The 13,386-nt window shown below is 41.6% G+C and overlaps 1 protein-coding gene across 2 annotated transcripts in view; it reads left to right on the top strand.

Moving 5' to 3' along the window:
• Window positions 1–13,386, top strand: part of SWIP (strumpellin and WASH-interacting protein) — a 944,327-nt gene that overhangs the window by 616,703 nt on the left and 314,238 nt on the right. For both annotated transcript variants that reach the window (XM_067099922.1, XM_067099923.1), the window contains one exon: window positions 3,473–3,652. In XM_067099922.1, the coding sequence (XP_066956023.1) occupies window positions 3,473–3,652 (180 nt within the window). The remainder of the gene's footprint in view (window positions 1–3,472; window positions 3,653–13,386) is intronic.

Genomic DNA, 13,386 nt, shown 5'->3' with positions numbered 1-13,386 from the left:
CCTCTGCGTCAAAAGCAGGTTGGCGAGGAGGGCTTGGTTTTGCAGCCCTCTTACTCGCGCCTTTGCTGGAGGAACCAGACTTGCTCCCGGAGGCTACAGGTCCTGAAACCTTAGCCTTCGACGGGGAAGGGCAATGCCTTCTTGGAAGTCGAGGACTTGTAGCCCTTCGCCTTCCATGAAGTCTTCAACTTCAACTTGGGGATAGCAGATGGAGCTCTATCACCCAAGGAGGAAGACTTCACAAAACCTGCAAAAAGAAGATATGGATGAAGCAGGGAGTCAAATAAAGGGGCCCGCCCCAACAACCTCACTTACCTCACCACTTACCACCTGGTCCTGCTCTATGTTCATTGGTTCCAGGTTGAGATCCATGGCGGCTACGTCCTCCGAGACCTCAGCGTAGAGGATATCCACTTGGGGTGGCTGGGTCTCATCCCGGATTTGCTGGATGATAGGGGTGGCAAGGTCTTCAGGCACTGCGGCCGCCACCCGTGCGCCGGGGTAGAGCAAGTCCCTCAACCTGGCGTCGAGGACGTAGGGCTTCCCCGACGGAACGTTCCTGCCAAACCCAGCCACCCAGGCCCGGAGGGATTCAAGGCAGACTTCTTGGAAGCTTCGTCCGCCTGTAAGAAAGCCAACAATTAGCTAAGGACGAAAACCATTCCGGGAACCTCATAAACAATATACCATATATAATATGAGGAGCATAAAGCAGGAGTAATGTAAAGACTGTTACTTACCGACTCATCCTGGACAGTTGTGCAGAGAGCGAAGCAAACCTCACAACCATCAGGGTGCCAGACAACCAGGTCATCCAGTCGGACCGCACAACCAGCGTGGGTCCGACAAACTACGTGACCGTAAGGTTGTTGGAGGAGGCGGTGCACCCGGCTCCTCACAGCGAACAGTCTGTAAGTAGAAAAGTACATGAACCTCCCACCTAAGCAAACTAAAGCTGGCGAGGCCGGGAAACTCAACTGCAACCTGGAATACTCCGGCGGAGAAGAACTCCCTAATCATAAACTGGGCCAATAAGCTCTAAATTACCAGAGTGGAAGGTAAAGGATTTCAGACCCCGGAGTACTCCGGGGAATGAAGGAAAGAGAGACCAGGAACTAACCATAAGGGCTGCCAGTAAAATAACGGCGGAGCCCCCGGGTATAGGACCGGACTCACTTATATAATATATATAATGAATTAAGGAGAGTACTCCTGTAGATAAACAGACTTATCTAAAAACAAAAACAAAAATAATAACAGTAATAAGTGATGGTAAGAACTCAAGAGGACGGAAGGATCCGCTCCTCTATAAAATGAACAACCTTCCGCCCTTACTTCCCCGCCGGAGAAACAAGACGGGTAAAATGCTCGTATGTTCATAACATAGGTTGAAGCAATATTGTTACCGTATCAACGTAACCCGACGGGGAGACGAAAGAAATGGATAGTGACTCGAACACGTTCGAGTAAACAAACCACCAACCCCAATACAGCGATGCTAGGGACGATATGGGAGGGAGCGAATCCCTCAACCAACAGGAGAAATCCCTGAACTCGGAGAAAACGCCATCTAGCGTCACCCGCACGAGTAGAGCAAGGCTGGAGAGGAGGAGGGGGGAGGGGAAGGAGGAGGAGTAGGCTACCAGGAAGGAACAGGAGACGGGAGAAGCTCACCGCTCAACTGCACCATACCTCCCAGACAATGAATCTTGGAAGGGTAGTATGACTGGAAGCAACGCAACCCGAAGCCCGACTTCTACCTAGGCGAAGCCTAATATGAACCTAACCTAAGTATAGGCTAGGAAAAGGAGGGCAGAAGGGAGGAGGAAGCAACAGGGAGAGAAATTTTGTGCTGAGAACCAACCAGGATCGAGAATGGCGGGCAAGGGGGCGACTAGCCTAGAGGAAACACATCCCAAGAACTCGATTCCCCCCAAATGGAGGAAGAGAACTAAGGGGCTCACTCTGCCCACCGAAAAACGATCCCGGAGGAAACCGCAACAAAACTCCCTCAACCTGAACTCCCCACCCAGGGCAAGGGGATGGAAGCAAACAAGCCTACTCCACAAAATAACCATCACTCATAAAAACTAAAATGTGCTCAACAGAGAGCGTAGCCTACCACGGGGAAGCGGTTAGATCTGAGGCTGCCGCCAGCACCCGAGGTAAACCACCCAATAAAATAATAAAAATAAAAATAAAACTAAAAGAGAGCACCATCTTCAAGCAAAAATTAATTAGCCTAGTAAGACCAAAAATAACAGGAACCCAACCTGGAGGGGGGGAACCTAGACGGGGCATCACTCCCACAAAGGCCCGTAGGCCAATGAACGTAATTCATAAGGGGGGGGAGCCACCGCAAGGAACCACCAGGAAGGGAACCAAGGGGGCAAAAACTATCTATAACGACGAGGAGACAACTCCAACTGAAAAGAACAGAAGGAGACGCCTCGCGGTCGACATGGCTGGCTGGGGACGCCGTGGCGACATAATAAGATCTCAATATTTATGAAAATACGAGACCATAACAGCCAAAAAATAGAACAAAACCCCACAAGAAGATGGTACTTAACTTGGAAATGGTAAAGCTGCTCGACGCCATCGCAGAAAGCAGAAAAAATCCAAAATAATGGAGACGAGCACACAAAAGAAACAGCGATTTCACGTGCTAGAAAATGGAATGAGGTAGGTGGCGCTGGTGTCGCCGTCCTGGCGGGTGTTTGGTGTGGGGGCTGTAACGGCTCACCGCTCTGTTCCGGGGTTTTGATAGGGGAGAGATCTTTCGAGTAGGTTTCCGTGGTAGTGGTATTCACTCACCCTCCTTATACCGACGCCTTCCTAGAAGACGCTCGACTGGGGGTAGTAACCCCAGCTTTCCTGAAAGCTCTTTTTTCTCTGGTATATCTAGCAAGGTTATACCTAGAAATTCGTGCTGTAATGGAATTTCACCGGCTGACACGGGACTGGACTCAGAAATTATTATTATTATTATTATTATTATTATTATTATTATTTGCAGATTCACAATAGAGCAGCTTTTCAAGCTGTTAATTTGTCAGCCAGATACACTCTGAGCAGTTGGGTTATTTATAAGGCTCTAAAAAAAAAATAAGAAAAATAAATCTCAGTTCTTGACTAACTGTAGTGTATCCTCCTAAATGTAATTTTTTTTTGTTCTTCATTTGTAATGATATTACAGTAAATTTTAGTCATTCAAGCTATTGGTTAAAACCAAAACCAGCTTATCCTGAAAAATAAATTTAGAGCAAGCAATAAAAAAGATAATTTTGAAGCTCATAAGTGGTAAGCCAGAACCAACTATGTACAGTATGTGTTACCCCTACTAATTCCAGTGGGTTAAAATTAGGCCTTTAATGATATGTTAACTTATAGGGAAAATATGATAATAGATTTTCATAGTTATTAATACTGTAGTTAATTTTATGCATTTTGTTGAAATCTTTTTCTGCAGGGTGTTGATGTACTGGAAATAATGCGCAATATTCACATCTTTGTTCAGCACTATCTTTACAATCTCAATCAACAGTTCTTTGTTGAAGCCACAAGTAATAACAAGCATGTTAATACAGTCACTATAAAGCACATAGCCAACTCTATTCGGACACACGGAGCTGGTATCATCAATACAACAGTAAGTTATCTTTGGTGGTTTTTAGTAAATCTTTATACTGGGAGGTGAGCACTTCATAAATGCTGTTATTTAAAAATGTGATTTATATTAAATGAGCAGGTGTCTTTAATTATTTTGATAGTATATTTCAGAAAATATTTCAATGAGTTTATGATGACTTAAAACTTGTCAGAGAGCATTATTTCTTTCCTTTTTAATATGAATTATACCATGTACTGTATACAGAATGGTTTTCTACTCTAACTTCCATACATAACACTTATTAAGGTCCTTATTCTTTCATTTCCCAATAACCCCATTACTTATATATGCCCACAGATGTGGTCTTTGAATGTCTGCAGTCACTGCAATCTTTTGTTGAACAGACTAAGGAATATCAGTATTTGCTTGGCATAGGTACCACCTTGGTTGTTTGCAGAGCTGTTAACAACTGAACAGATTTTGCCAGACCATTTTCTCAATTGTTATTCATAATTCATTAATTAATTTTGTCACGGCTGCAGCCTTGGAGGTTGAGGGATGGCTCCTAGTTATGCCTTTTGGAAATGTCAACCGACTAGGGGCCACGCTCCAGTGATCACAAATGAAGATTGCTCTAGTGAAATTAACTCATCTCAGTATCAAAAGAAGGATGCAAGGTAAACTTAGGGTGTCCACTTAAAACATATAATTCTCTAAAGGTATCAGAAGATGAGCTATCAATGGAGCTCTGTGGCACTTATCAAAGTTACTGTACTAAATGACAATCAACAAACAAGAGTGCCACACTACTGCAAGTGATGCATCTATGCCTGATTAGGCTCACACACTTTGTGGCAGGGGGATAGGATCCTTAGGTAGTACAAAATGTGGGACTGCAGGCGAAGCAATTATTTGCACTGGAAAACCCAGAAAATCTTGACTGGATATGGCACAGGCAGTTTGCAAAGAGTTGGCATCGTTGATCTACAGGTGATTTCATCCAACAGATTACTCACAACACCGATCTGCAGTGCAGGGGATGTTGTAACATACGAGGGAATTACGAATGAAAATTAATGAGGGAATTGCGATTGAAAATTGAATAGGCATACTTAAACAAAATTGAGTAGCAGGCAACAAAACACTGAACTTTTATCACTGCCATCGAAGCAAAATAAAGCTAACACAGGTATTCCAGTACTGTACTTATAAACCAAATACACCACAGTCAGAATCACTAGAAATCTCTGAGGGAGAATTCAAAAGGGAATGGATGTGAGCACAGGAGAACAGGTGGAAAATTCAAGTAAAAGGCAAAAATGGTGAGGCTGGACAAACAACTTCCAATCACTTTACCTTGGTCCGTGGACAAGACTTGGGTAGACTAGAGCCAGTTCTCATAGCAGGAATAACCATGGAAGCAGCATCACGTACAGTTCCCCACCATAGAGGAAATCAGATGAGAAGTAGAAGGGTGCTTCAGGATCACAGAGTCATCAGCGCTCAAGGTCCAAGGCGGTTTGGTAAGGACCACCTTCAGAGTGACAGCATCACAAGAGACGTAAAGTGGGGACTCGATCAAAGTCCCTGTCCTACAGGATACACAACAGGGAGACATAGAGTACACTAGCAAAGGTTGTCCTGTTGCAGCCAGTATTTATACCACATCGGCATTGACAGTGGTCGTGTTTTGACAGTTCCTTCTTAATGAGGTCATCTGTTGTCCTCTTCTCTGATCACACTGATAATCCTGGCAGGTACCCGAAAAGATCGTTAAGAGCCGGCCAGTAAAAGTTTCGAGGGATAGAGATACAATAGTGAGATGATTAGATGTCAGAGGTGAGGTTATGAGGGTAGAGATGCAGGTACAGGACATGTCAAGAAAGTGACCCACAGGTAGTGGTTGCAGGTAGCAAGGCAGGGAGAATTTTCCTTAAAATAGATCTCAGATAAATTGACTGGGAACTGGTTAACAGTATGTGAAGGGATTTTCCTTAATGTGTGAAAAAGGTTACTAACTCCCCCTCGGGTGGTGATAATCAGATTTGGCAAGATGCTGTTTTAATTACTTGGGGAATGTCTGCCCATTTGACACCTGGGCAGCCATAAGGGATAATGGAGGGCCAAGGGAAAATGTCAGTTAACTTCACACAAACATTTTGTAGTTCTTTAACATCTAAATATGATTCGTATCTCAATATTAATACAGAAAAAGCATAAAACAAACAATCAGAAGGACGTTTGTAACAATTTTTTATTCTAATATTGTTGTTTGTAATCTTTTCCTTCCTTTTTCATCTTTCATAAATGATAAAAGTGTGATTCTTAAACCATAGCCGTTAGTTATCCTTGCTAGCTCTGTATACTGGATCATGGGCCTTGCAAATAGCAGTTATTCATTCTACTGTTAAGGAGCTATTAGTGGTTAACTAGTTAGCACTTTTAAGTTGGGTTGTGTTCATATTAGTTAACTTTAGTTTGTATATATTGTATTTTTTATATTTTCCGTGTTTTTTGTATAATTCATAATTTTATAATTTACATTATTTTTCAAGGTTTCACCTTTCTAGTGTTAGTTTTCACTGCTGTATTCTGTGCTTTGATTTGTTTGCGTCAGTCATGAGTTATGCTTGCCTTAAGTTGTTGCATGGTTTGCTATGTTCCACCTATGTTTGTAGTACTGTATTATGATAATACAGTATCTCATACTAATCCTTCACAGGCCTGTCAATAGTTTCGATACAGTGTATTATGCTATGTTAGTGTAAGTTAAGAGTTTTTTGCTTTGCAATTATATGTATAATTTTTATATGTTGATCACTCAACTATGAAACAGAAGACAGTAGCATCAGTTCTGCCCTTCCTATAGTGTTAACCAAGGATAATGATCACAGAACTGCTTAACCAACAAGCAGTAGTAGTGCTAAGACTACAGCTGCAGCCTCAGCATGATTCAGTACTGGCTGAATGACAATTCTAGTAATGATGCCGGATGCAGGGTCCCAACTAAGGAAAGCAACAACTGTGACCACTTGGACACTTGCAATGACTCGATAGGGTGATTGTCCTCAGGAGAGCATGATTGTGACCTTTTGTCTGAGACCATGGTGATGCCCTAAAGGTAGCTTGTGATTGGAAGCAGATGTTACCATGAGGCTTTAAAGGAGAGCAACTCGACCACTTACTCCTTCAGGTGATGTGACAAGTTGTCCAAGATGAAGAAGATGCCAACCATGCTCACAAAGATAGTTAGGTTCAATGACACTGCAGCTAGTATGGTCATGGTGAGGTGTGTGGATAAGAACAGTCCAGATGCTACTTTACCCAGCAGGATAAGGCCAAAGATGGCCTTTAAAGTCAGCATCAACCAAAGAACTGGATGTGAGAGTATAGTAGAACCTTGGACCAATCCGGCTAGCTTGTTTTTTGTTTTTTAAATTTTCCATTGGTGAATGTAATGTCAAGATTATATGAAGATGAAGGATCTAAGTGCTAACAAGGGATATGTTTTACCTATGGCCACCAAACTCCACTTCACGATTCTTAATCACGTGATGTGTAGGTTCTGTCATGTCCAGGGCTGTACATTGCTGATGCACCATTCTTCATGTGCAGTGGGGGTAACGTGCAAGTAGGTGTCTTAATCTTGTGATCTTGAAAACTTTTAAATCAGTTTTTGCTGACAGAGATTGTTACAAAAGAATGGTTTCTTTGAGAATTCCTGGATATGATGATGGACTGTTTTCTTAGGAAGCTAAGTCACAGAGAGACATAATCATAGTCAAGAGGATGGTGATGTGTCATGGGCAAGCTTTCATTGATAGCCAACATTGTAATGAATAACAACTCATTGATGAGGAATCTCCCTGACCACCTATCTCCCTCTGACCTGAGGGTTTCAGACCTTCTAGACCCATTCCTGTTGCTGGAGAGTGATACAAGTCCTGAGCAGCTGACCTTGACAGTGGTTAGGAGAGCCATCCTCGATGTACCCAAGTCTCAATTCCTTCCAGGCACCAGTCAATCCTGAGTAAAAGACAACAGCTAAAACTCTCCTGATCACAGAAATAGGTAGCAGTGGATTTCTAGTGTACCCTCCAGGCATTATACCCTGTACCATCCAAAAAACTCTTGCAAGTAGGCAGCAGTTTCCCCTTTTGACCCAGAAATAAGGAAGGCCTACAGTGAAGTCTCCTAGTAAAGATGGAAAGAATGAAGGGAGGACTGGATTTCCCACTGACAGTTTTTTTCCAGTGGCTGCTTGTTTTGAGAAATTCTGGAGGTCATGGTAGCACCTAGGAGTGTAGTCTTGGAAGATGGAAGTTGTCGGAAATGGCTACCAGTTCCCCATCTAGAGACAAGCTCAGCTCTTTTAGTAGCCAGGATACAGTACTTCAAATACAGTTTTGACACTGAGAAGTTGCAGACTCTGGATGGTGAAGTAAGGTTGATGTTGTAGAAGTGGGTGATTGGATAAATGCAGGGTAGCTTGGAACCAGACTGTCGACCTCTGTATGCTGAAGCCGAATGAGTGTGTAGCATACCCCCTTCAGTGGCTTTGGTTCACCATCTCATCTGGAATGGAGACTTCATGGGTGACTTTCTGGCATTCCTTGGCTTAAAGCATGCACACATCCACATGCCAGTACTCCAGCTTTGAGGCTTGGCAACTGCTTAGCAAATCTTTACTCAAACCTTGGCACTGTTGGCACCCAGGATAGTATGTATCAGTATCAGGTTTGAAGTACTTAGATGACTGGTTCAATGATAGAAACACCAGCGTAACGCCTGTGACAGCAACTGGCATTTTTTATTTTAAGTTTACCAATGTTTGGTACTTCACATCAACTTGGCATTGACAAAAGCCACATGCAGTGCTTGGGTGAGGATATCTTTACAGAAATAGCTTTAGTTTTGCTGACAGAGAAGAGGATCAGTAGATTGTCAACACTTTAAGGTGCAGCCCAAATCCTCCAGCCAAGAAGAGGCAATGCATGAAAGAGCTGGTTCCCCACAGCTCTTTCAGATTACTGTTAGTACCGCTACAGCTAGTGAGATTGTGGTTGACAGTTTCTGTCATGACTGTGAATGAAATCTGAAGGATCTTTGGTAGTAGTAGGGGTCCAGTCATCTCTTAGTAGGAGTTCTGCTGGTCCCTCTCTTCTGTAAGAGATGATGTTAGTTGTAAGATTTGATGTTAGCAGATGTGTCAAACAAAGGCTGGGCAGTGCACCTACTAGACTACTAAGAGAGACAAGCTTGGATTTTGCAGGATGTAAGATATCTCATAATCTTGCTCAAGATAAGGGCTGTCTTCTTGGGCTTCCAAGCAGGAAGTTGACATCCTTTTGTTGGAAGAGACAAACAGTGTTTAAATGGTACCAAGCTTTATTCCTGGATGTTACATGATAGCAGACTGTCTCATCCAGGGCTATGCATTGGGAAATCTGCAAGGCTCTTGTCTTTAGTGTACAGTAATACACCATTGGTGGACCTGCCTGCACTGAGTTAAATTGCAAGATGCTAGTATATTGCTCAACCCAGTGAGTCCAAACAACCTGGAAGATAGATGCACTGATTGATGCATCTTTTGAGATTTGCTGCTCAGATCTCTGCAAGTTGATGGACAGTCGCAGGAGGCTCCCCACATGGAACCTGGAGATGATTTGAAGGTTCAGGTGTGGGGAATACCCAGAAAGTGCTCAGAATTAAAGAATTTTCCAAGTAAGCAGAGGAAGCCATAGAGAGACTTTGCATAGCTGAATCCATCAGCCTTTGCCAGGCCATATGAAGCTAGTTTTGTGATTGGTTGAGTTGACTACTATTCTTTTAATTACAGATGTTCTTTGTTCTCGTACATCTTGCAAAAAATTTTAGTTTTGAGGCTTGTTTATTAGATGTGGGTTCCTATTAGCATTGTTGAAAAGGATTATCCAGCTTTTCAAAAAGGAGTTTGCTTGAGAGATGCCCAAGTGGGATTTTTCCTTAGTTTTGGAGAGTCTTACCAAATCTCCAAGTGGGATATTGCAAGAGGCCTCCTTGCTGGATCTCACACTGAAAATTATGTGTCTCCTGGCATCTGCACCTTCCAGATGGATCATCAAGAGTCATGCACTTTCTGGGGGTCACTTACACTAAAGGCCTGACTTAATGAGTATGAAATTTGCACCTGACTTTTGGTAAATAATCCAACTCTAGGCAGTATGATTGCTCCCCAGCATCCATATCCTTCCTTCATTTTTCTATAAGGTGAGAACCATTCTTCATTACCCAAGGAGAAACAAAGATTCAAGAGGCAACATCCCTTGGCTGTTTCTCTCTACAGGTAAGCAAAGAAACAGGTCATGAAGCAAGTCACCCTTTGAGCTCACAGTTAAGTGATAGCTGGAAAAGCATTTCTATCCCATGAGATTAGACCCCTATCTCTACTTCTTAAGCTTTTAGACTTGATTTGGCAAATAATTGATGGGTATACCTGAGGCACATGGTGATTTGGCAAATAATTGATGGGTATACCTGAGTCACCTGTTGGTACATGTACCATGCTATTACTGCTCTTATTGTCTTGTTAGACAAAAGATTACAGTGTCTGGGGACAGTTGAAGACCAAGGATGTGTGCACATGCAAGGGTCAGGTTTCCACAAAAAAACCTATTTATGTTTCATTTAAATTTCATTTTTGAAATGAACCTTACCTCTCCAATAAAAAGCTTTAACATCTGTGCCAGTGGGAGTTAGACAGATTACAAAAGAAAAACAAGAACCCTCAGTTTTCAATTAATATCTTTTCTGTCCATGCACTTCTCCACCCCCCCCCCCACCAGGGAGCCGATGGGTACTATAGCAGAGTCCACCGGACTTTGCAGCTAAGCCCTCCCACTGCACGCCAGTGATTAGTTAGCTCTCGAGGGGTGAATGACGTCACACTAGTTAGCAGTCCAAATGATTACCAGAACGGATTTGACTCTGTTCGGTCATGTTGAGCGTCGTGCATGAATGATGACACCACAGATTTGAGTTCCTGGAGTTGTGAAGTCTGCCATTGATATCTCCGATAAAAGATATATTAAGCTATATATCATTAGGAAGATCTTGGATCATTTAGTCTGTGCATCTTTTTTTAATTTATCATGCGGAGCCTAAATACATAAGCATCTTGCTTTTTTTTTTTTTTTAAATTGGTGTTGGCCTACATAAGCGATCCCACATAGGCCACATTAATTGAAATGAAGCATAGGCTTATGCAGCCATGTCAAAAGTTAATATCATTGAGAGATTAAGCCTACACATCAATTTCTTATATTTTGAGGCAATGACAGGTCACAGGACTACACATCAAATTCTTATATTTTGATGCAATGACAGGTCATAGACCTACACGTCAATTTCTTATATATTGAGGCAATGACAAGTCATAGGACTACACATTAAATTCTTATGTTTTGAGACATGACAGGGCATGGGCCTACACGTCAATTTCTTATCGCAAATAGTTTTCTTCCCGTATCTGTTGGAAATAGAGTAACTTTTAATTGATATAGTAGTTTCTACTCCGCGATATATAATGTATAATATAAAATGGAATGTACACGTATAAGCATGTGCACATGCACATACATGCATGGAGGGCCATAGTAACTGTAACGCCACTCATACCACAGAGAAAAAAAAAGTAAAATCTATGGGCACGTTGCCGATGGCACAGACAGATCAATCATAGGACTGTCTTAGCCGTACACACAACTATCAAACTGCTCTCAGTGAAATATATTGAAAATATATTTGCAAAAGGGATAACAAATTATATTACTGTGATAGTACATATAAGGCTGCTGTAGCATTTCTACGAAAATGAAGGCTATGGTAGGATGGCATCATAAGATACGTAATGAAATAAGAAAAAAATAAATGATAGCTGAAAGAGTTATGTAAGAGATGATCCAAACCAGTCTGCGAGTAGCCCATGATATTCATTTGCTTCTGGGGGCATTCTTGTAGATTACCCTGTTGGACAAAAGGATACATATGGGCAAGTAAATTTCTCTCTCTCTCTCTCTCTCTCTCTCTCTCTCTCTCTCTCTCTCTCTCTCTCTCTCTCTCTCTCTCTCTCTCTCTGTAGCTAGGAGAATATCCTAGCATAGACTGTATTCATAAAGATCCCGATTACTTTTAGTTAAAGCAAATGACTAAATTCCAATTAACAAAAGTAGGCAGATAATTCTCTACACCAGTATTTTGTGAATAGGTCTATGTTTACTCTGCAGTGTTAGGTCACCATATGAAAAGTTTTCAAAGACAAAACTACAGGCACCATAACAACAAAAACAAAAGTAAGAATAACCACAATAAAACAACTGAGTATAAGATTGGCTTATAATCCAAACACCATAAGCTGCGTAAACCGACAAAAGGACATAGGATATTATAGGTCTACGTCCATTTTTATGATCCTGTTATTTCAAAAGAAGTTAATGTCCTTAAGAAAATTCTCAGCAAATTATATCCAATACGACTCGTACAGCCTATTATACTGTAACTTTAAGTTAAACATAGGCATATTCTGGTTTTGTAGAGTGCTGTCACTGCTTGTCATCCCTCCGAATGTGTAAACGATTGCAATGAAATGGATTTTATGACTGTTAAAAAGTTGTAAAATTTCCTAAAATCAATATGAAATATCAGTCTGCATAGCTCTGAGAAAGTCTTTGTGTTTAAGTTTAGAATGGTGAACACGCTTGACAATATCAGACGGTAATTATCATTGTCCAGTGATTCAAATGCACCGATTGGAATGCAGACATTCCCTGTGTCACCTCCGTATTCAGGTGAACCTCATTTACGAAACACAGCACTGCAGCATCGCGGAACACTCCTGACTTCATTTATATTTTCCTTTTTTTTTTTTACCACCTTTATTGAGATGCGTATTACGATTTTATTTCAGGGGATAAAATAACGTTTCCTTTTGATAATCTGCAGAATGTATTTTAGTTTGGTACAGCAACCATTGCAATATTAATGAACACGAAAAGAGCCACAGATTAACCAACTTTTCGAAACTATTGCCAACCAATTAGCATTAAGGGATGGTCATGATGTAAGCAGTGGGCGGGGCTTAACTGCAAAGAGCGCTGGACTTCGCTATAACACTTGTAGCCGGTCAGGCTGTTTCTGTCTCCAGTTTCAATAGGAGGTAGACAGATTGTTAAATGTATTTGGTTTTCTGTTGGTTTGTTTTTGGATTTTCTTTGATTTTATGTTGAATATTCGACTGGTAAGAACCTGTAAGGTAAGAATTGCCTTAATGGGTATTACTGTATTCCAGTTTTATCGACCCTCATGAGATGTATGTACTGCTGAGGGAAGGATTATGATTGGAATAACTGATGTGAATCGTAGTCTGACAAAATCATGTAGAACTTGATCGTGAGAGAAGAGAGCTTGTTAGTTTGTAGATATAATTAAAGAGGATAAATCTTGTAAGACTTGTGTTAGAGGGATGCATGTTTTGTCTGCTTCCCCTTTCAGTAACTAGATAGGTCCTCGGCTGCTTCTCTTCGATCTGTTACTCCAACTAAGCTTCCCATTGATTCGATTTGATATGATTGAGTCATTTTTTTATGTTCACTTTGTGCAAGTTTTGTGGATTTTTTTTTTCCTGCGCCACCCTCCCAAGAGTCTCGTAAAGTTCTGGTTTATGTATGTCCCCACATTTGAGGAAGGGTGACTTCGTTTATAATGCCCCTCTTTTTTTTGCCTTGTCTTTGGCATAT

The sequence above is a fragment of the Macrobrachium rosenbergii genome, chromosome 56 (assembly GCF_040412425.1).
Source record: "Macrobrachium rosenbergii isolate ZJJX-2024 chromosome 56, ASM4041242v1, whole genome shotgun sequence".
Classification (NCBI taxonomy): Eukaryota; Metazoa; Arthropoda; class Malacostraca; order Decapoda; family Palaemonidae; genus Macrobrachium; species Macrobrachium rosenbergii.
The sequence above is the reverse complement of the archived record's forward strand: the minus strand, read 5'-3'. Positions and strand labels throughout refer to the sequence as shown.